General features: G+C 41.3%; 1 protein-coding gene and 1 pseudogene across 1 annotated transcript in view; both read right to left on the minus strand.

The window, feature by feature from the left end:
- Positions 1-277: 277 nt before the first annotated feature.
- The window catches only part of HOMER1 (homer scaffold protein 1), a 165434-nt gene continuing 143964 nt past the window's right edge, over positions 278-21747 (minus strand). The window contains exon 9 of the mRNA XM_065546403.1: positions 278-673. Coding sequence (XP_065402475.1) covers positions 614-673 — 60 coding nt within the window. The 3' untranslated portion in view covers positions 278-613. The remainder of the gene's footprint in view (positions 674-21747) is intronic.
- Positions 6503-8249, minus strand: LOC102123288 (heterogeneous nuclear ribonucleoprotein A1-like; annotated as a pseudogene).

A 21747-nucleotide genomic window follows, 5' to 3' on the forward strand; every position in this document is an offset into this window, starting at 1 on the left:
ACTAGTTAAAGGGTGTTGGGTGATGACCGATTTCCTGGAGTGTCAGGGTGCTTGTCTATGAAGCAGAGCCACTGCTCACCTCCCCAGGGCTGGAGTGAGGGCTAAGTGAGTTTACATGCCAAGTGCGCAACACATACTGGGTGTTCCATGAAAGTTCTTATTCTCCTTCCCTACAGCTATTTCTCTTTCAAATAGAATGACATCTTTTCAGAAAACAAAACTAGAATTACAGGTTTGAGGCATGTTGGTTTGATGAATAAATCATTAGCCAAGGGGAGAGTTTGGACCTTTTCTCTTTATTGCGACTCAAGCTAATATTTAGCAGGCATAGGCTAAGGACCTAGGCCACACGATGCTCCATGATGGAACTCAAAGCAGAGCTTCATCCAACTTTCAGTTCAGGTGGCTTCGGGCCATCTAAGTGGGAGAATTAAAGCAGATTGGTAACTGTATTCCAGCCTGGCTCATGCAGCTTCATGATTAATTTAGTAGAGGATCTTTTGGTGTGTTCTTCACTCTCTGAAGGAGGCTGCATCCTGCCCAGGGAGCAATCTATGACAGGGCTCTTAGGGAAAATTTGGTCTTGACAAAATATCTGTCAATAGTTTCGTCTTCATCTTGGAAGAGGCCTTGTATCTTCCTGGCTGATGATGACAAAAATAGATCCCAGCACCTAAAAAAAAGATGACAGTCTAAGACATAGGATGAATGAAAGTCCAAAGTTATGAACATAACACAGCACAGAGGAACATGTTTTATTATTTATTTTTGTTGAGTTTGTCATTCTAAAGAACAGAGGGAGGCTCTCAAAAAGAAAAAAACATGTATTTATTTGGGAATAGGGCATTGCAATGGGAATATGCATGCCACAGTAAACTGTGTGTGTGTACCCAGCAAGGTAAAAATGAAGACAAAAGCTTTTAAAGGAGAAATGAAGAGGATTACATAATGATTTTGAAATTATTATCCTTGGCTACAAAGATCAGTAACAAGGATGAGGCCATTCGGAGGTTGGACAGGCAGTTGCTGGGTGGATGTCTGCACAGAAGTATTTTTCGTGTAAGGCTAAAATGGCCTTTGTGCAAGGCTGTGTTTTTTGTGGTCTTTTGTGATAGCTTTTGTTATCAGACGTATAAGTGAGAACCCTCTCTTCACAGCCTACCCTCACTCTATTTTTAGGCTTTATTTTTTTCCTTTTTAACACAAGTGACTCCATTTTGATTCTGCTAATTTTCACATTCCCTCTTTTGTTTGTTTGTTTGTTTTGTATCTTTATTATACTTTATTGTTAGTTCCCACAAGCAAAACATTCCCTCTTTTGATCAAGATTTTTCTCCAAAAGTGTCACTAGTCAATCACCCTGTAGATGGGTTTTGGTGTCCCTTGGTGCTGGGATAGACATGTCCCAGGTTGCTGGCCCATCCCACAATGGAAAAAGTGAATGGCAAGTAGGAGTCATTGTCAAAACTCTTTTAAACACCTTTGCACAAAAGGGAGGTTGGAAGGGACCGGTTCTCAGGCTAAGTCTGCCTGCACTCCATTATGAAGTTCAATTTTGTCTGTTGTGTAGTTTTTTGCTGTCATCTCAAAGTGTTGGGTCAGCATTATTCTGAGTTTCTATGCCCACAAAAATTTCCTGGGATGGATTCTTGCTCTGTTGCCCAGACTGGGGTGCAGTGGCGTGATCTCGGCTCACTGCAACCTTCGCCTCCCAGGTTCAAACAATTCTCCTGCCTCAGCCTCCCAAGTAGCTGAGATTACAGGCGCACACCACCATTTAGCAGGGGAACACATGGCTCTTAGAAAAAGTAAAAGCATGTAAAGTTTCCTGGTTATATGAAACAATTCAGACACATCAAGAAAAGCTGGTTGGATGCAGTGGCTCATGCCTGTAACCCCAGTACTTTGGGAGGCCAAGGTGGGAGGATCATTTGAGGCCAGGAGTTTGAGACTAGTCTGGGCAATATAGAGAGATCTCATCTCTACAAAATATAAAAAAAGTAAGCTGGGCATGTGGCATTGCCTGTAGTCCCAGCTACTTGGGAGGCTGAGGCTGGAGAATCACTTGAGCCTGAGAGGTTGAGGCTTTGGTGAACGATTGTGCCACTGCACTCCAACCTGGGCAACAGAGCAAGACCCTGTCTCAAAGGAAAAAAAAAAAAGAAAAGCTAAGGGTACAACATCAAGTTACCCTAGAGGAAAACATTGCTTTTCTAGGTCTTAAAGATAGTCATTTTAGCAGCAGGTCATAATAGCAGAGTTAGAACTGGAAAAAAAGTCACAAGAGCTTACTAAAAAGCTGAAAAAGTTAATATCTCAGCTGAGCCAAAATATATGCCTTTTCAAGAGGGAAAAGAGAGTTGAAGACAATGATACATGCCCTCAAATTGTGTGCAGTGAGACACAGCCAAAGTTGAACTTCTGAGATATGAATCTGAGAAACTTCTAGAGGAAAACTCTACCTCAAGAAATGAAATTACCACTCTGAATAAAAAAGACACATGTTTAACCTAAAACTATGGAAATTAAATGAATCTCAGGACAAAATATGGCAGTAATATAAACTGCAATTTAGAAGATGGCTGTTACAAAGGAGATTTCAGATTTAAAAATCAAAACCTCTTGCAATTTTACTAAGAGCAAATCAATATTTCAAGAAAATCGACTAGCCTGGGCAACAAGGTGAGACCCCATCACTACAAAAAACTTAACAGTTATCTCAGTGTGGTGGTGAATGTCTATGGTTCCAGCTACTAGGGAGGCTGAGGTGGGAGGATCACTTGAGTCTGGGAGGCTGAGGCTGCAGTCAGCTGTGATCATCCAGCCTGGATGACTGAGTGAGAGCCTTTCTCGAAAACTAAAAAGTTAAAAAAGAAAACTTTGTTGTTCTAGCATAAGAAACCACACTTCAATTTTGCATTTGTGTATGTGTTTTTTGTTTGTTTTTTTTTTTTTTTAGATGGAGTCTCGCTCTGTCACCAGGCTGGAGTATAGTAGCACGACCTCAGCTCACTGCAACCTCCACCTCCCAGGTTCAAGCAATTCTCCTGCCTCACCCTCCTGAGCAGCTGGGACTACAGGCAAACACCACCATGCCCAGCTAATTTTTGTATTTTAAGTAGAGATGAGGTTTCACCATGTTGGACAGGATGATCTTGATGTCTTGACCTCTGGATCCACCCTCCTCAGTCTCCCAAAATGCTGGGATTACAGGCATGAGCCACTGTGCCCAGCTGCATTAGTGTATTTTTAATATCAAATCTCACTTATAATGTAGAAACACTTACAAATAATTCCCCTCTAATTATAGCCAACTGAATCACACACACAACTCCTTTCATAAATTTCTTCTCCACAAACCTTTTTCATGACTTACTCATACCATTGACAACATGCTCAGACTTTCTGCTTTGTCCTGTACTTCCTCTTAAACAACTAGTAAGGCAAAAATTTACCACATAAAGGCCAGGCACAGTGGGTCACCCCTGTAATCCTAACACTTTGGGAGGCTGAGGTTGGTGGACTACTCGAGGCCAGGAGTGCAAGATCAACATGGCAAGACCCTGCCTTTCAAAAACAAAACAAAATAAATAAATTTACCACATAAGATTCTTTCTCATACAAATTTATTCTCTTTTCTTTTTATGCTTTCTTACCAAAAATACACCTTGCTTTCTTTCTTTTTCTTCTGTTGTTTTCTTTTTTATTTTTTTTGAGACAGGGTCTCGCTCTGTCTCCCAGGCTGGAATGCAGTGGCACGATCTCTGTTCATTGCAACCTCCACCTCCTGGGCTCAAGCAATTCTCCTGTCTCAGCCTCCTGAGTAGCTGGGATTACAGGTGACCACCACCAAGCCTGGCTACATTTTTGTATTTTTAGTAGAGATGGGGGTTTCACCATGTTGGCCAAGCTGGTTTTGAACTCCTGACCTCAAATGATCTGCCTGCCTCAGCTTCCCAAAGTGCTGGGATTACAGGCATAAGCCACTGTGCCCAGCCATCTTTCTTTTCTTGAGACATGGTTTTGCTCTGCTGCCTAGGCTGGAGTACAGTGGCACATTCATAGCTCACTGCAGCCTAAAACTCCTAGGCTCACATGATTCTCCCACATCAGCCTCCAGAGTAGCTGGGACTACAGATACACGCCACCATACCCAGCTAAATTTTTTCAGTTTTTTTTTGAGACGAGGTCTTGCTACATTGTGCAGGCTGGTCTCAAACTGCTGACCTCAAGTGATCCTGCCACCTCAGCCTCCCAAAGTGCTGGGATTACAAGTGTAAGTCACTGCATGTGGCACATAACTTACTTTCTCTCTTTCCTACTTACTGGTTCCTTTCTGTCTTGTTTCTATTTCCTTCCTAAATTTATATTTTGAAATAATTTTAAAATAACCTCGAAATCAGACAAATGTACTCTTCTTATTCAATAAAGAGCACATTTTTGTCTTTCTTATAATTTTTTCTTACAAAAAAACACACATTATTTTGTGTGTGTTAATAGACTCAAGTATATTTAGTCTTTGTATAAAATTTAAGAAACAACAAATAAACTTATATTCAGCAATTTGTTCCAGGTTTTGTTTTTTTTTGTTTTTTTTTTTTGAGACAGAGTCTCACTTTGTTGCCTGGGCTGGAGTGCAGTGGCGTGATCTTGGCTCACTGCAACCTCCACCTCCTGGGTTCAACTGATTCTCCTGCCTCAGCCTCCCAAGTTGCTGGGATTACAGACGCCTGTCACTGCGCCGGGCTAATTTTTTGTATTTTTACTAGAGATGGGGTTTCGCCATTTTGGCCAGGCTGGTCTTGAACTCCTGACCTCGTGATCCACCCGCCTTGGCCTCCCAAAGTGCTGGGATTACAGGCGTGAGCAATCACGCCTGACCTGTTTCAATTTTTTAAAAATCTTATTTGGAAATGACCCAGACATTTAATGAGTATTACTTAATTTAACATAATTTTAAGATTTCAAATTAAATGAAAAGTTTCTTTATAAATATTTACACCATTTACATTTACACAATTTAATAATTTATCTAGATTACTTATGAAAACTGACATATTAGACAAAGCCTAGAACCCTTTCAAATTATTTTGCTATTAACCATTTTTATAGTCTGTGAATATCAGGTATTCACCTAAGTCACAACTTTAAATATAAACATATAGGTATTTTGTCTATGACTCATAAAATAAAGCTGTTTTCATTATGAGCAATGTTTAATTAGTTTTACGTATCAAAGAGTTACACACAAAGATCATTCTGGTTTATGCTGGGTTTATAGTTATATAACCTTTGTGTCAAACCTGGACATCTTAAAACATCTAGTAGAGACAAATATAAAACTGTCTGACAAGTAAACCCTAGGAAAAATGTATGTTGCTACTTCTTAAGACATCTGTATTTTTATTTTACCTATAGTTTTAAAAGCATCTTATAAACAATTTACTTAAGTCCTGTGAACTAAAAGGCACTTGAATTACCACATATTTTATATGAGCACTCATTTATATAAGCCAATCTGAAAAGAATTTCTTTTTTTTTTCTTTTTGTTTTTGTTTGAGATGGAGTCTCACTCTTTCACCCAGGCTAGAGTGCAGTGGCATGATCTTGGCTCACTGCAACCTCCACCTCCTGGTTCAAGCAATTCTCTGGTCTCAGCCTCCTGAGTTAGCTGGGATTACAGGCATGTGCCACCATGCCCAGCTAATTTTTAAATTTTTAGTCGAGACGGGGTTTCACCATGTTGGCTAGGCTGGTCTTGAACTCCTGACCTCAGGTGATCTGCCCACCTCAGCCTCCCAAAGTGCTGGGATTACAGGCATGAGCCACTGTATCCAGCCCAACCTGAAAAGAATTTCTTAATGATTTCTGGCCAACCACAGCAGATTTGATCATGCAGACACAACATAATACATGTACATATGCACAAACATACCTAAACACACACACACGCACACACACACACATGAAGATGTTACAGCTTTCATTTTACAATTTTATTCATGAGATAGTAATACAAACTCACCAGTCTATAAAACATACTTGGATTGCCGGGCACGGTGGCTCACGCCTGTAATCCCAGCAGTTTGGTAAGCTGAGGCAGGAGGATCACCTGAAGTGGAGAGTTCGAGACCAGCCTGACCAACATAGAGAAACCCTGTCTCTACTAAAAATACAAAATTAGCCGGGCGTGGTGGCTCATGCCTGTAATCCCAGCTACTCAGGAGGCTGAGGCAGCAGAATTGCTTGAACCGGGAGGCGGAGGTTGTGGTGAGCTGATATTGTGGTATTGCACTCCAGCCTGGGCAACAAGAGCGAAACTCTGCCTCAAAATAAATAAATAAATAAATAAAAAATGAATAAAACATACTTGGATTCAAGTTATGACAAAATTTCAGACAAAACTGGGACCTATTTATACAACCAAACAGTATTTTCCCCAAATAGGTAATCTAATGAAGGCTGTGGACCAAAATGTTGGGTAAAGCAATTTCCATAGCAGTTTGATTTTTTTTTTCAAGAGAATTAAATCGTTTATTGATTACACATGATAATGGATGATACACAAGCTTCATTCCCATCTATAATTTTATCTGGTACCATTATTCAATTTAGATATATTGCATAGGATGTGCCAACAATCACTTTTATAACCAATAATTCCATGATTTTGCTTGCGTAATCCCTTTTAATGGTGAACTTCAGGTCACAACAGTAACTATCAGTTCAACTACACCAAGGTTTCCGAAGACAATGGCTTCTCCACCCAAGCAGGTTGTATATAATTCCAAATAGAACCTGGCATCACCCTGAAGGAATTCTAACTTCACACTGTTGGGGAAATTTACCAAGAAGGCTTCAGAGTAGACTAACTTTACACAGCACATTAAAAAAAAAAAAAGACTTTTATTCAGCGTCACGATCAGACTAATCACATTTAGCGATCAACAGCATGGGTGCAAAGAAAAAAAAAAATCTACATTAAAACCCTTTGTTGGAATGCTTTACACTTTCCACAGAACAGAAACTAAAATAACCTGTTATACAATTAGTCACAAATACAGTCCTTGAGTTTTTTGCCCATACACATGACTGTTTGTCTAAAACATGTCTTCTTTGTAGCAGCTAGGCCCTGCCACCACTGTACTTGGCTGAGTTCACAAATCTGCTGTAACCTGTAGCTTCCCTGTCACTTCTCTGGCTCTCCTCTCCTGCTAAGATTTGTTTGCTAATTAAAATCTTCTGCCACTGCCATAGCTACTGCTGCTGCTGGAACCGCCATAGCCACCTTGGTTTTGTGGTTTTGTGAAGTATTGGCCTCCACCACCATAGGGGCCAGAGCTTCTGCCTCCAAAATTTCCTCCCTTCATGGGTCCAACAATTGAAGACTGATTGTTGTAACTGCCAAAATCATTGTAGCTTCCACCACCTCCAAAATTGCTTCCATCATTACCAAATCCATTATAGCCATCCCCACTGCCACCATATCCACCACCACCACAGCTGCCACCAAAGCCACCACCACCACTGAAGTTTCCTCCACAACCGAAGTTGTCATTCCCACCGAAACCACCTCCACGACCACCACCAAAGTTTCCAGAACCACTTCGAGACCTCTTTGGCTGGATGAAGCACTAGCCATCTCTTGCTTTGACAGGGCTTTCCTAACTTCACAGTTGTGGTCATTCACAGTATGGTATTTCTGAATGACAATCTTATCCACAGAGTCATGGTCATCAAAGGTTACAAAGGCAAAGCCCCTTTTCTTGCCACTGCCTCGGTCAGTCATGATTTCAGTCACTTCAATTTTCCCAGACCGTTCAAAATAATCTCTTAGGTGATGTTCTTCAGTGTCTTCTTTAATGCCACCAACAAATATCTTTTTCACAGTTAAGTGGGCACCTGGTCTTTGAGACTCTTCTCTTGAGACAGCTCTCTTTGGTTCCACAACTCTTCCATCTTGTGTGGCCTTGCATTCATGGCTGCATCCACCTCCTCCACAGTGGCATATGTGACAAACCCACAGCCCCTGGAACGCTTGGTGTTTGGATCTCTCATTACCACACGGTCCGCGAGCGTTCCCCATTGCTCAAAATGGCTCCTCAGGCTCTCATTGGTTGTTTCAAACCTCAACCCTCCAATGAAGAGCTTCCTCAGCTGTTCGGGCTCTTTAGGAGACTCTGACTTAGACATGATGGCAGGGAGAAGAGAGACTTTAAGGATGCTTCTTCCGCGGCGTCCACGGGCAGATAGCAGTTTGATTTTTAAAAAACTCCTTCACCTTTTTTTTCTTTTTTCCTTAGTTTCAAATAAGTTCAGCGTTAAATTTTCAATGTTTATATTTTAGACAGGACTGGCCAAACTGTATAAGAAAAACAAAATATCTAAGTAGCTTTGTATTTTTTTTTTTGGAGACAGAATCTTGCTCAGTTGCCCAGGCTGGAGGGCAGTGGTGTGATCTCAGTTCACTGCAGCCTCTGCTTCCTGGGTTCAAGCAACTCTCCCTCAGCCTCCCAAGCAGCTGGGATTACAGGCATCCTCCACCACACCCAGCTAATTTTTATTTTTTTGTATTTTTAGTAGAGACGGGGTTTCACCATGTTGGCCAGGCTGGTCTTGAACTCCTGACCTCAAGTGATCCGCCCACCTTGGCCTTCCAAAGTGCTGGGATTATAGGCGTGAGCCACCACACCTGGTTGGCCTTGTATTTTTAGTAACAATCTATCTTTTGCCAACCTGGGGTGTTTGATTAGTCAATGTGGGCAGGGAAACATTTTAGAAGGCTTTGCTTTGTTTTTGTTTTGACTTTCTCCTTTTGGTCCAAGCAAATTTTTTATGCTGGACAAAGATATCATATTATTGCTCTAAGCTCAAGATTTTGATATATTTGATCTGAGTGTATAACTTTATAAACATTTATCTGTTTTTTTTTTTAATTTATTATTATTATTTTTATGAGACAGAGTCTCACTCTGTCACTCAGGCTGGAGCGCAGTGGCACGATCTCTGCTCACTGCAACCTCCGCCTCCTGGTTTCAAGCGATTATCCAGCCTGTGTCTCCTGGGTATCTGGGATTACAGGTGTGCGCCACCACACCAGGATAATTTTTGCATTTTGTATTTTAGGAGTTTCACCATATTGGTCAGGCTGGTCTCAAACTCCTGACCTCATGATTTGACCACCTCAGCCTCCCAAAGTATTGGGATTACAGGTGTGAGCCACTGCACCTGGCCTTATCTGGTTCTTTTTCTTTTATATTATCAATCCTTCAGTTATCCATTTCATCACAATATGCAATTATTAGTCAGGCAAACCTAAATTTACATTCCCAAAGATTTCTAGATTGTTACTTGCCATGGAGCTATTGTGATGTGTAAAGCCAATAATTTGAAAGAGCTTTAAAATCTTTTTTTCTTTTTTTTTTTTTGAGACAGGGTCTCAGTCTGTCACCCAGGCTGGGGTACAGTGGCATGAACAGAGCTCAATGGAGCTTCAAACTCCTAGGCTCAAGTGATCCTCCTGCCTCAGCCTCTCAAGTAAGTAGGACTATAGGCATGCACCACCATGTCCAGCTAGTGTAAAATACTTCTTTTTTCTTTTTTTTGATAGAAATGGGGTCTTGCTGTTTTGCCCAGGCTGGTCTTGAACTCCTGGCTTCAAGCAATTCTCTCGTCTCGGCCTTCCAATGCGCCGGGATTACAGGCATGGGCCACCATGCCCAGCCCAATACCTTTTCTGGAATGCCATAAACAGTGAGTTTTATCTTAATACCAATAGAAAAGTCAGCAGATTCAAAGTAGGCAGAAGAAAAAAGAAAATAGAGAGAGGCAGACAAAGAACTCAGAAGGTTCTATATGCTAACTCTATAGTTGCAAGGTTTTTAAAGAGAGTTTAAAATAATGACCATTTTGGCTCTGAATTTTCCATGATGTACTTTGTTAAAAAATATGCACAAGAACTGGTCATATGTAACTGGCGTCAGTCCCAGAAAACGTGGCATGCCATAATGTTTGAGAATCTCATTCTCTTCTTATTAACATCTTGAGAGCAAAGACAATTCTATAAATCCCATCAGAGAATGTCAGGACTTTGGACCAATGTCTAGATGGTGGTGGCTGCCCTAGTGGCTTTTAATTAGCCATTTTGTGCCCACTATTTAGAATTTTTATTTTTGCTCTCAGAAGATATTCAGAAACAAGCAAGGGAAAAGAGTCAAATCACAGATGCCTGTAACCAAATGAAACCAGGGTAAGAGTGTTCACAAAAATTTTAAGCCAGGTTTGCAGATCAAACAAAATATCAAATTAAAAAGTAAGTTCACCAGAAAAAACATGCCTCAAAGAGTGTAAATTCCATAGAATTCGGAGTGCTCAACCCAGAAAGACACTTGTCTTTGTATCAAAAAGAACTTGCCAGAAAAAAACAAAAAGTGTTTTATCATCCCAGGAGGGATCTGAGGTCCTTTTTTTTTTCTCTTTTTTGAGACGGAGTCTCACTCTGTTACCCAGGCTGGAGTGCAGTAGCAGTGATCTCGGCTCACTGCAACCTCCACCTCCCAGGTTCCAGTGATTCTCCTGCCTCAGTCTTCTGAGTAGCTGGAATTACAGGGGCCCACCACCATGCCCAGCTAATTTTTGTATTTTCAGTAGAGACGGTGTGCCACCGTGTTGACCAGGCTGGTCTGGAACTCCTGACCTCAGGTGATCTGCCTGCCTTGGCCTCCCAAAGTGTTGGGATTACAGGCGTGAGCCACTGTGCTTGGCTAGGTCCTTTTTTTTTTTTTTTTTGAGACAGTGTCTCACTCTGTCACTCAGGTTGGAGTGCTGTGGTGCCATCTTGGCTCACTACAACCTCTGCCTCCCGGGCTCAAGCAATCCTCCCACCTCAGCCTCCCAAGAAGCTGGGATTACAGGCACATGCCACCATGCCTGGCTGAGTTTTGTCTTTTTTGTAGAGAGAAGATTTTGCTATGTTGCTCAGGATGGTTTCGAACTCCTGAGTTCAAGGATCCACCTGCCTTCTAAAGTGCTGGGAATACAGGCATGAGCCACCATGCCCAACCTTTAAGGTCTTTTACTAAGGTAGGCTTATAACCAAAGTGATCCCCCCAAAATTTTTAAAGCCTCTACCAAAAAGAGGGAGGCTCAGCCTGAGAGAAGACTCACCAGGGCAGAAGAGGTGAGTTGCGAAAGTGGAGAGCTCAAAGGGCTCCTGTAAGTGCTGCACACTGGTATCGAGAATTGCCAGCTCTGTCCAAAACTGATCCTACTTCAGGTCCTGCTTCCAGATACTATTACTATTTGTGTCACCCTAAATAACAGAGAGGCTCTCTAAAAAAAAAAAAAAAATTCAGGAATAGGGCATTGCAATAGGAATATGAGTGCCATAGCAAACTATGTATGTATTCAGGGAGGCAAAAGAAGACAAAGGTTTTAAAGGAAAAATGAGGAGGATTACGGATTACATAATTGTTTTGAAATAATTATTCTAAACTACGAAGATCAACAACAGTGGTGACTGAGGTTGGACAGGTAGTTGCTGAGCAAATGTCCTCATAGAAATATTTTTTGTGTAAGGTTGTGATGGCCTTTGGTGCAAGGTTGTGGGTTTTGCAGTCTTTTGTGATAGCTTTTGTTATCAGGCATGCAAGTGAGAACCCTCTCTTCATAGCCCTCCCTGGATCTATTTGTTAGGGTTTTATTTTCCTCTTTTTATTTTTTATTCTTTTGAGATAGAGTCTCGCTCTGTCGCCCAGGCCGGAGTGCAGTGGTGTGATCTCGGCTCACTGCAACCTCCGCCTCCCGGGTTCAAGCGATTCTCCTGCCTCAGCCTCCTCAGTAGCCAGGACTAGAGGCACCTACCACCACACCCGGCTAATTTTGTATTTTTAGTAGAGGCAGGTTTCACCATGTTGGCCAGGCTAATCTCGAACTCCTAACGTCAAATGATCCACCCACCTCGGCCTCCCTAAGTGCTGGGATTACCGGCACGAGCCACTGTGCCCAGCCAATTTTTTATTTTTTTTGAGACAGAGTCACAATTTTCCTCCATCACCAACGCTGGAGTGTGATGGTGTGATCACAGCTCACTGCAGCCTCGACCTCCTGGGCTCAAGTGATTCTCCCACCTCAACCTCCCAAGTAGGACCCCCAAGTCCCCCAAGTGGGACTACAGGTGTGTACTACCATGCCTGGCTAATTTTTAAACTTTTTTTGTAGATATGGGGTCTTTTTATGTTGCCAAGGCTGGTCTCAAACCCTTGGCCTCAAGAAATCCTTCCACCTCAGCCTCCCAAAGTGCTGAGGTTACAGGCGTAAGCCACTGTGCCCTGCCCTTTTTCTAATTTTTAATACAACTGACTCCATTTTGATTCTGATAACCTTCAAAAGTGCTTGCTCATGACAGTTCAACAGTCAAAGCAAGCAGCTTGTTATGAGCTTTGACACTGGATTTGAAGAAGGAAAAATTGATACTCATGACTTACAATATTAGTAGCCACATTTCTAACCAGAACGGTCATTAGAAATAAGCATAGATAATAGGCTAGAGAGGAAAGCTTCCTATCACTGGATTGGGTTACCTTTAATGCAGCCTTACTCACCTCCATAATGTTACTGCAAGGTAGATTGTAATTCACATACACAAATAACACTTCTGTATGTTATGTGCTATGAAGATTTTTTCACTGTATTACCCAATTCTCCTTTTAAGAAAAGATCTCTGTCTCAACTTATTGTGAGAGATTTAGGACTAGATACATTTGTCCTTTTTGTATCTAGTCCTAATCTCTTCCTTCCAGGCAGAGAGAACTACATGAATCCATCATTCCCTCATCACTCTGGCTCTTTAAATGTCCTACAGCATCAAGCAATCAAGTGTTACTTTTGCTATTGTTGATATATAAATTGACTACTGGGAAAAAGCTTCCCTGAATTATTTATCAGAATGAACTTTATAACTAATATATGAAGACATCAGCTATATGTCAATGGTCAACCTTAAAGATAGTTTTTTTAAAAACTGTACAATTATGATATTTTTCTTTTTTGTTTTGTTTTGTTTTTGTTTTTTTGAGACAGGGTCTTGTTCTGTCACCCAGGCTGGGGTGTAATGGTGCATTATAGCTCACTGCAGCCTTGACCTCCCAGGTTCAAGTGATCCTCTGGCCTCGGCCACTTGAGTAGCTGGGACCACAGGTGCATGCCTGGCTAATTTTTAGGTTTCTTTTTTGTAGAAATGAGGCTTCACTATGTTGCCTAGGTTTGTCTTGAACTCCCGGCTTCAAGTGATCCTCCTGCCTTGGCCTCCCAAAGTGCTGGGATTACAGGTGTGAGCCACCACAGCCAGCTGACTTAGACTTTTTTTTTTCAATTAGCTATTCTGTATCTTGCCAAATGCACCAAAGATTTGAAGTAACTTTTGATGAAAACACAGGTACCATCAGACCAGTATAACAGGACCAAAAAACTGATCAAGAAATAGGAGCAGGAACAAATAAATAAGGGCTAAGAGGAAGAAAACACTAGAATTACAGAAACTATCTGAGGAACACTATAGCAATTAAGCCCAAAATCTGGTCTTGAGCTTCCCAGGAGCCAGAGTGAAGAGGGAATGATGGATTCATGTAGTCCTCTGCCTAGAAGACCCATAGGCCAAAAAGGACAAATTCATCTAGTCCTAATGTCTGACAATGATTTGAAAGAGAGATCTTTTCTTAAAAGGGGAATTGGGTAATACAGTGAAAAAATCCTAACAGCATGTTGACAAAGCACACAGAAGTGTTCTGTGTGTATGTGAACTATAATTTACCTTGCAGTAACATTATGACAAGTAAGGCTGCACTGCATTAGCACAAATAAGCCCCTGCAGTCAGCCTCCTGGCATCCCTGGGCAATGAGAACATTGTCTTAAGTTCCAATGTGAGGCCGATAATTTCCTGATCAATAAGAAAAGCCTAAGGCCGGGCATGGTGGCTCACACCTGTAATCCCAGCACTTTGGGAGGCCGAGGAGGGCAGATAACCTGAAGTTAGGAGTTCATGACCAGCCTAGCCAACATGGCGAAAACCCATCTCCACTAAAAAATACAAAAATTAGCCAGGTGTGGTGGTGAGTGCCTGTAATCCCAGCTACTTGGGAGGCTGAGGCAGGGATAATTGCTTGAATCCTAGAGGCAGAGGTTGCAGTGAGGCGAGAGCGTGCCATTGTACTCTAGCCTGGGAGACAGAGCAAGACTCTGTCTCAGAAAAAACAAACAAACAAACAAACAAAAAACCATGATAAAGAGTTTCTGTGCAACCCTGAACTATCCTTGGGCTGGATGCTTTGATTGTTTGATTATCTGGCATCGCTTACCAGTTCTTCTTCAGGTCATGTTGGATCTTTCTTTACAGGGTCCTTTCCAAGTCCTTTTCCCTGCATACTCTTTAACTGTCAGGGTTTGCTAGGGCTCCTGTTCTCTTCATCCTCTATTTGATTTCATTTGCTCATGGCCTTACCCACTGCTTTTCTGGTAATCCCCAAACTTATTTCCCCAGCTTATACTCTCTCCCATGCTTCAGATACATAAGACTTCTGGAGAAGCAACTCAAATTCAAAATGTCCAAAGCATCTTTCTTCAACCAAATCCAGAAGCTTCAAAGTCCTCCAGAGTGGTATCACATCCTGCAATGTCTATTGGTAGTGGGAACATCTTCTCAGGTCATAACTAGGGAATGCAAAGAATATAATTTTGTTCTTCTAAATTTTGTTCCAAAATTCATTTTTCTACCTAGCAGTAGAAACATTGTTTTTGTCAAGTCAATATAAACTCAGAGAATTTAAGGTTTCTCCTCTGCCACCTGCTCCCTCGGGTTACATCTAAGTGATGGCAGTGTTCAAGCAATTCGGGATTGGGGTGTGGCAGGTTCTGTTTCTTTTTTCTTTTTTTTGAGACACAGTTTCACTCTTGTCACCCAGGCTGGAGTGCAATGGCACGATCTCGGCTCACTGCAACCTCCCCCTCCCAGGTTCAAGTGATTCTCCAGCCTCAGCCTCCCCAGTAGCTGGGATTACAGGTGCACGCCACCATGCCCAGCTAATTTTTGTATTTTTAGTAGAGACGGGGTTTCACCATGTTGGCCAGGCTGGTCTTGAACTCTTGACCTCAGGTGATGCATTCACCTCAGCCTCCCAAAGTGCTGGGATTACAGGCGTGAGCCACCGTGCCCAGCCAGGGGTTCTGTTTCTTGATTCACCTGATTTATGCTGGCATTTGCTCAGTGGGCTCCCTCTGGCCCTGGTCACTGGCTCCTTTCTCTACCAGCATCCACTGAGATGTCCATCTTGCCTTTGGTCCCATATCCACCCAGGTGAACGTGTGTCCTCATATCTAACACAGTAGCTCTTTTGTCATACCTGCTAGAGCAATGGAAACATTTCAGATGTCTTCCTATGCCACACTGGAACCCCAAGAAATGTGTGGGGCCCCTCTTAGCTTAAAAACACCATGTTGTCATTTCCACTCAGTGGCTGCTGCATCACCCTGGCCCAAGGATACTCTTCTGTAGGTCACACCTGGAACTTGAAGCATGGGCGTCCTCTGCTCTTCAATCTCCTATCCTGTCTGAAGGTTCACTTTTTTACCCTCCCTGCTACCATCTAAGGCTGATGTACTGGGCAACCAGGGAGAGGAGGTTGTGCTCAGGGCCCCTCCATAGTGATATGTGCCACCCTCTCATTTCCTTCCACTCTCCCTCCTTGCTACATGGGGGGGTGTCATTTAAAAAAAAAAATCTCATTTGAGGTGGGAAATTCAAAAGTAGAGAACTGACCCTTTCATTACTACAGTAATAACCCAAACCTGAGGGCCAAGTGAGTAGAATACATTTGTTGAAAGGAACAATAAATGCCAGGAAAGCAGCAGAAATCCAAATTTCAAAATATCATCCCATCACATACCTCTTGAACATCTCTCATATTCAGTTCAGCTGTTTTTGCATCATTTACAGTTTTCTGTGTCTCTTACCTGGATTGCTACAATAAAAAAAAAAAAAAAACTTCCTGATTATGGTTTTCTATAAGCTTTCTGAAGAAACTATTATTAATTTTTATAAAGACAAGGTCTCACAATGTTGCCCAGGCTGGTCTTGAACCCCTGGGTTCAAGCAATCTTTCCACCTTGGCCTCCCAAAGTGCTCGGATTACAGGCATGAGCCACTGCACCTGGTCTTCCATAAACCTTTTTTTTTTTTTCTTTTTTTTTTTTAAGACGGAGTCTCACTCTGTCACCCAGGCTAGAGAGCGGTGGTGTGACTTCGGCTCACTGCGATCTCTGCCTCCTGGGTTAAAGTGATTCTCATGTCTCAGTCTCCTGAGTAGCTGGAATTATAGGCAAGTGCCACCATGCCTGGCAAATTTTTGTACTTTTAGTAGACAGGGTTCCATCATGTTGGCCAGGCTGGTCTCAAACTCCTGACCTCAAGTGATTCGTCCACCTCGGCCTCCCAAAGTGCTGGGATTATATGCGTGAGCCACCACGCCTGGCCCCATAAGCATTCTTGATACTGTAGCCAGAATGTTTTACTGTCTCTAAAATGTGCATCCAGTCATGCTATGTCTCCTCCTCAAAGGCTTCAGTGGCTTTCCACTGCCTTTGGAAAAAGTCAGAAGTGCTGAGGACATGAAACAAAGTCCATAGTCTGGACTCTGTATGACGTGTTTTCTCTGATTCCCCAAGCTCAGCTAGACTGTATGTCAGGACTGTGAATTCAAATGTGTGGCTTGCTTTCCTCCATCACTCCAATCTTCAAAGTGAACATCTATTCATCTTTCACACTTAGTTCCAATGTTACCTTCTCAGTGATACTGGCTAATTCTCTCCTGTGTATATTCCTTTCATAACAGCATTGATGTCTGATTGTTTCTTGGTTAACATGTATGCTTCCCTCATTAGATTATAAGCTTCTTGAGGCCAGGACTTTGTCTTCCCATCTTTGCATTCCAGTGCCTGGCATTGTACCTAATGACATTGTAGGTATTCACAAGATGTTTGACTGAATAGCCAACTGGCAGAGGATGCTTTCAGAAGCAAAGCCACCAATCGGGAGACAAAAGGCTCTTGACATAAGAGAGAGAAATGTCTGGATATACTGGGGTTCAAACATTTCCCTATTCCTTCTTTCCTTTTTAATCCTACCTTTTACTTTCCCACTTTGAAGGCTACAAAGCACAGGACTTTGGGTTTTAAACTTGGTGATCCCCAAGCATCTCCAGATGGTGACACCATACAATAGTTGAAAGATCAAGTCACTGAGCAAAGGTTAAAATTTACATGTGGTGGCCGGGTGTGGTGGCTCACGCCTGTAATCCCAGCACTTTGGGAGGCCAAGGCGGGTGGATCACTTGAGGTCAAGAGTTCAAGACCAGCCTGGCCAACATGGCAAAACCCCATCTCTACTAAATATACAAAAATAAGCTGGGTATGGTGGTGCGCACCTGTAATCCCAGCTACTCGGGAGGCTGAGGCAAGAGAATCCTTTGAACCTGGGAGGCAGAGGTTGCAGTGAGCTGAGATTTCGCCACTGCACTCCAGCTCAGGCAACAGAGCCAGACTCTATCTCAAAAAAAACAAAAAACAAAAAACAAAAAAAAAAACAGAAAAAAAAAATTACATGTGGCGTCTTCTCTTTCCTAAGGCAGTAAACATGTACAGTCATTTAACACATTTATTGTGCAATTATTATGTCCAAAGTATGTTGCTAGATATTGTTTGAGTATAATTTGGAAAGATTTTCATCAAAGCTAGTAAAACTTATTTTTGAGTTTTAGTTTTCAGGAACATTTGTTCATCTGCAGTTCATTCTCCCCAGTGAGAGAAGACATTAGAAGCACTGCAAGACATTTGGTGACTGGGTACTAATTATTCCTGAATATTTCTAACATTTAACAAGTAGCCTCAAGGTGGAGAAGAAGTGGGTAGGATGAAAATGAAAAGAAAAAATATTGAAATGTTTAAATAAATCATATATAGCCGTAAAATGAAATAATACTCTGAAGGAGTTAGGAGGAATAAGGTTGATCTGTATGTATCACCTTGGACAGATCGTCTAATAAGATTAAGTTAAAAAAGGCAAATTGTAGAATAAAACATACCATATAAAATTTATGACTCTTTGCCCTCCAAAACTACATGTTTCTATAAGTACATACATATTGTATACAAATGCATATAAAATGCTGAAAGGATAGACATTAAAGAGCTTATAGTAACAGTTTTTAGGGATAGAACTGAGAGGTCAAGGATGACTTTTGCTTTACCTGTATTATTAAAAACAATTACAAAAAGAAAGTATACACGAACCACTTACATAATTAAAATTAAACTTGTTTCTCCTAAAAAAAAAAAGGTAGGGTGAAATTCGAAGACATAATACTATTGTGAAATGGAAAACCATTCGATCCTTCTCATTAAGTGACATTCGATCCTTCTCGTTAAGTGATACATTGATAAATATTGAACACTGATAAACTTTTGTACCTGCCTTCTTAAAAAATACCCACAGGTCAGTTCAGGCATGATGGAGAAAGGTGCAGAGGAGGCAGAGGACCTGTTTTATTCCTGGTTCTGCCTCTTGTTTGGCCTATCACTTTATCTTGCTGAACCTCAGACTCCCCATCTATAAAATGGGGATAACAATTTAACACTGAGGTCATGAAATTGTATGAAAACTGTTGTGAGACGGAGTAGTTGGCCATGCACCATAGACTATGTAGTTCTATGCTTTATACTATTATGTATAATGCTGAGATTTTAATGCATAGATTGTAATTATAAAATAAAGGCTCTGCTACAGGAGACCACTATTAATCACTAAGTAGAAAAATATAAACAAAAGTTGTTTAAAAGTTAGACTTTATTAGAAAATTTGCAAGTGATCTGCAAATTTTGTGGGTTATTTGGAGCCAATGTTGAGTACTGATCATTCCTTTTTTCTTCCTGGACCGTCGAACATGCTCAGTTTGTTGACCAAGTAGTATAAGTCACGTCTACTCAAGAAATTCAAACTCATTTTAATTGTAATTTAAAGTCGAAATAAAAATCAAATACCATACAGTCGTCTAAAACCAAATACAGAGTATAATTTGAGAGCACTTCTATCAGAGATAATTTGTATGCAGTTATGTTTATGAGTCAATATGAAAAAAAGAGTCGGGACCATTTAAGATAACAGAAATATTAACTCTCTAAACTTTCTATAGCAATGCGAACACAAAGTTACATGGTCCTTGTCATGTATTCAGTATCAAAACAATACATGTAAAAAGAAACACAATACACACAAGCCTCTAAAACTTGGAGAGAGGCAAATAAGCCACAGAAAGAAAGTGGTGTTGGTTAACTTCTTCTTGGCTACATACACCACCCCATCCCTTAAAAATGACAACATCAAAGCCCCATATATTAACAGAAGGAATGGGATCACACTTAAGCAGTAAGTCATTCAATATAAATTATTTTCATAAACATTTGAGACTAGGTTTACAAAAGACAGAAGTTATCTTATGTAGACCCTATTTCTGTATTTTGTTTCAGTGACAGAGCATTGAGAAAGCCCTGATTTACACTGAGAAATGGTACCAGTTCTTTTAACAGCTCACCTTGAAATACCAGGAAGCTCTTCAATTTACCAGAGATGGCCTTATTCTGGCATCTGCACAAAAAAACAGTTAACCTGGCACTGATGTTTGCTGGATTTCAAAGTTTTAAAATGTTAGAAACACCATATTTGAGTTTGTTAGTTTTTAACTCATGTTAAAATATATTTCAAAACCAAGTATTAATGAAGGATCTCTACAGAACACAGTTTAAATACCATCACCTCGAGACACAAAGTTGATTTGCTGATGTTTCTGTGTGAAATCTGGCTTTCTGAAACTCCACTCAAGCTCCCGTGAGCTCCCACTCTTCTGGTTGTCCACCCATCCCTCTTGGCCATTCCTTTCACAAGCTCTTGTCCTGCATCTGGCCCAAGGTGACATTTTCACCCTGCATTCTCTCCATTTCTTATGCCCTCAATTACCACGACATAAAGTGACAACTCCCAAATATTTATCTCCAGCTCATAGTTATCTCTCAAGCTCCATCTAGACCCACAGTTCCACTTGGATATTCGATAGGCATGTAAAATGCAAAACAGAACTCACAAAACTGAGTTTCTGCCCTCCTGAATTCACTCTCTGGGGAAATGAGATTATTCATCTGGTTGTCCACGAGATCTAGAAGCATCCTACATTCCTCTTTTCCTTGCCACCTAAATTAGTCAAGAAGTCCTACTGGTTCTACCGCCTATAGACTCTGTGAATCCATTCCCACCGCTACTGCCATAACACAGCCTCTCAACAGGGACTGTGATTTACATAGCTGCCTGACTTATAAAACATATTATTTTTTATAATTTTTTTCTTTTTTTTTTTTTAAGATGGAGTCTCACTCTGCCGCCCAGGCTGGAGTGAGGTGGCATGATCTTGGCTTGCTGCAACCTCTGCCTCCCGGGTTCAAGTGATCCTCCTGCTTCAGTCTCCAGAGTAGCTGAGATTACAGGGGCCCACCACCACGCCCTGCTAATTTTTGTATTTTTCAGTAGAGATGGGGTTTCACCATGTTGGCCAGGCTGGTCTCGAACTCCTGACCTCAAGTGATCGCCCACCTCGGCCTCCCAAAGTGCTGCAATTATGGGCGTGAGCATAATTGTGCCCGGCCTATTTTTTATAATTTTTAATTTTTGTAGATACATAATAGCTATATAAAATATATTTCTGATTATATCATTTCTTTGCAAAAAAAAAAAAAAAATCCTCACTATTTCTCCATTACCTTCAGCATGAAATGGAAATCTTTAAAATGACTTACAAAGTTCTTCCTGCTCTCGCCTTTGGCTAGAGCATCTCCATCTTTTGCCATGACCTTCCCTAACATCCTATGCTTCAGCTGTACTAATCCATTCTAACTTTCCATATGTCCCAATATTTTCGTCACTCTTCTGAGCCTTTGCACAGCACACTCTGCAATTCTCTTTTACCTCTTCTTCAACTAGCCAGCTCCTGCTCCTCCACCAAGCCTCAAGCCGATGTCACCTCCTCTGGGAAAGACTTCCCAAGCTCTCTTCCCTCTGGACTGCCCTGTGCTAGTGTTCTCCTTTGTCATATAACTTGTGCACTGCAAAGTAACTGTGTTCTGCAATGAACTGCGAGCTTCTCTCTGTAGCTTGTATTCCAAAATGGGGCCTGCGGCAAAGTAGGTGCTTAATAAATGTTTTAGGAAAGAAATGATAAAAGGCATGACTCAGGGGCCAATTAATTACACGCAGGTCTATTAACCATTCTATTAACCAGACACTAACCCCAAGACTGATTTCCTAGTGAGCTATCACCTTGTTCTACAACTCTTTTAGGTTTACCTAATTCAAACCCAATCCTTTTGCAGTTCCTCAAAAAGTTAAACATAGAATTCTCATATAATCCAGCAATTCCTCCCCTACATATATAGCCACAAGAATGCTAGAAAGCAAGAACTCAGATAAATTGTACACAAATGTTCATAACAGCAACAATCACAAGAACCATACAGTGGAATTGACCCAAGTATCCATCAACGGATGAATTAAGAATCATATATCCACACAACGGAAAATTATTCAGCCTTGAAAAGTAATGAAATTCTGATACATGCCACAACATGGATGGATCTTGAAAGTATTATGCTAAGTG

Source organism: Macaca fascicularis, chromosome 6, assembly GCF_037993035.2.
Source record: "Macaca fascicularis isolate 582-1 chromosome 6, T2T-MFA8v1.1".
NCBI lineage: Eukaryota > Metazoa > Chordata > Mammalia > Primates > Cercopithecidae > Macaca > Macaca fascicularis.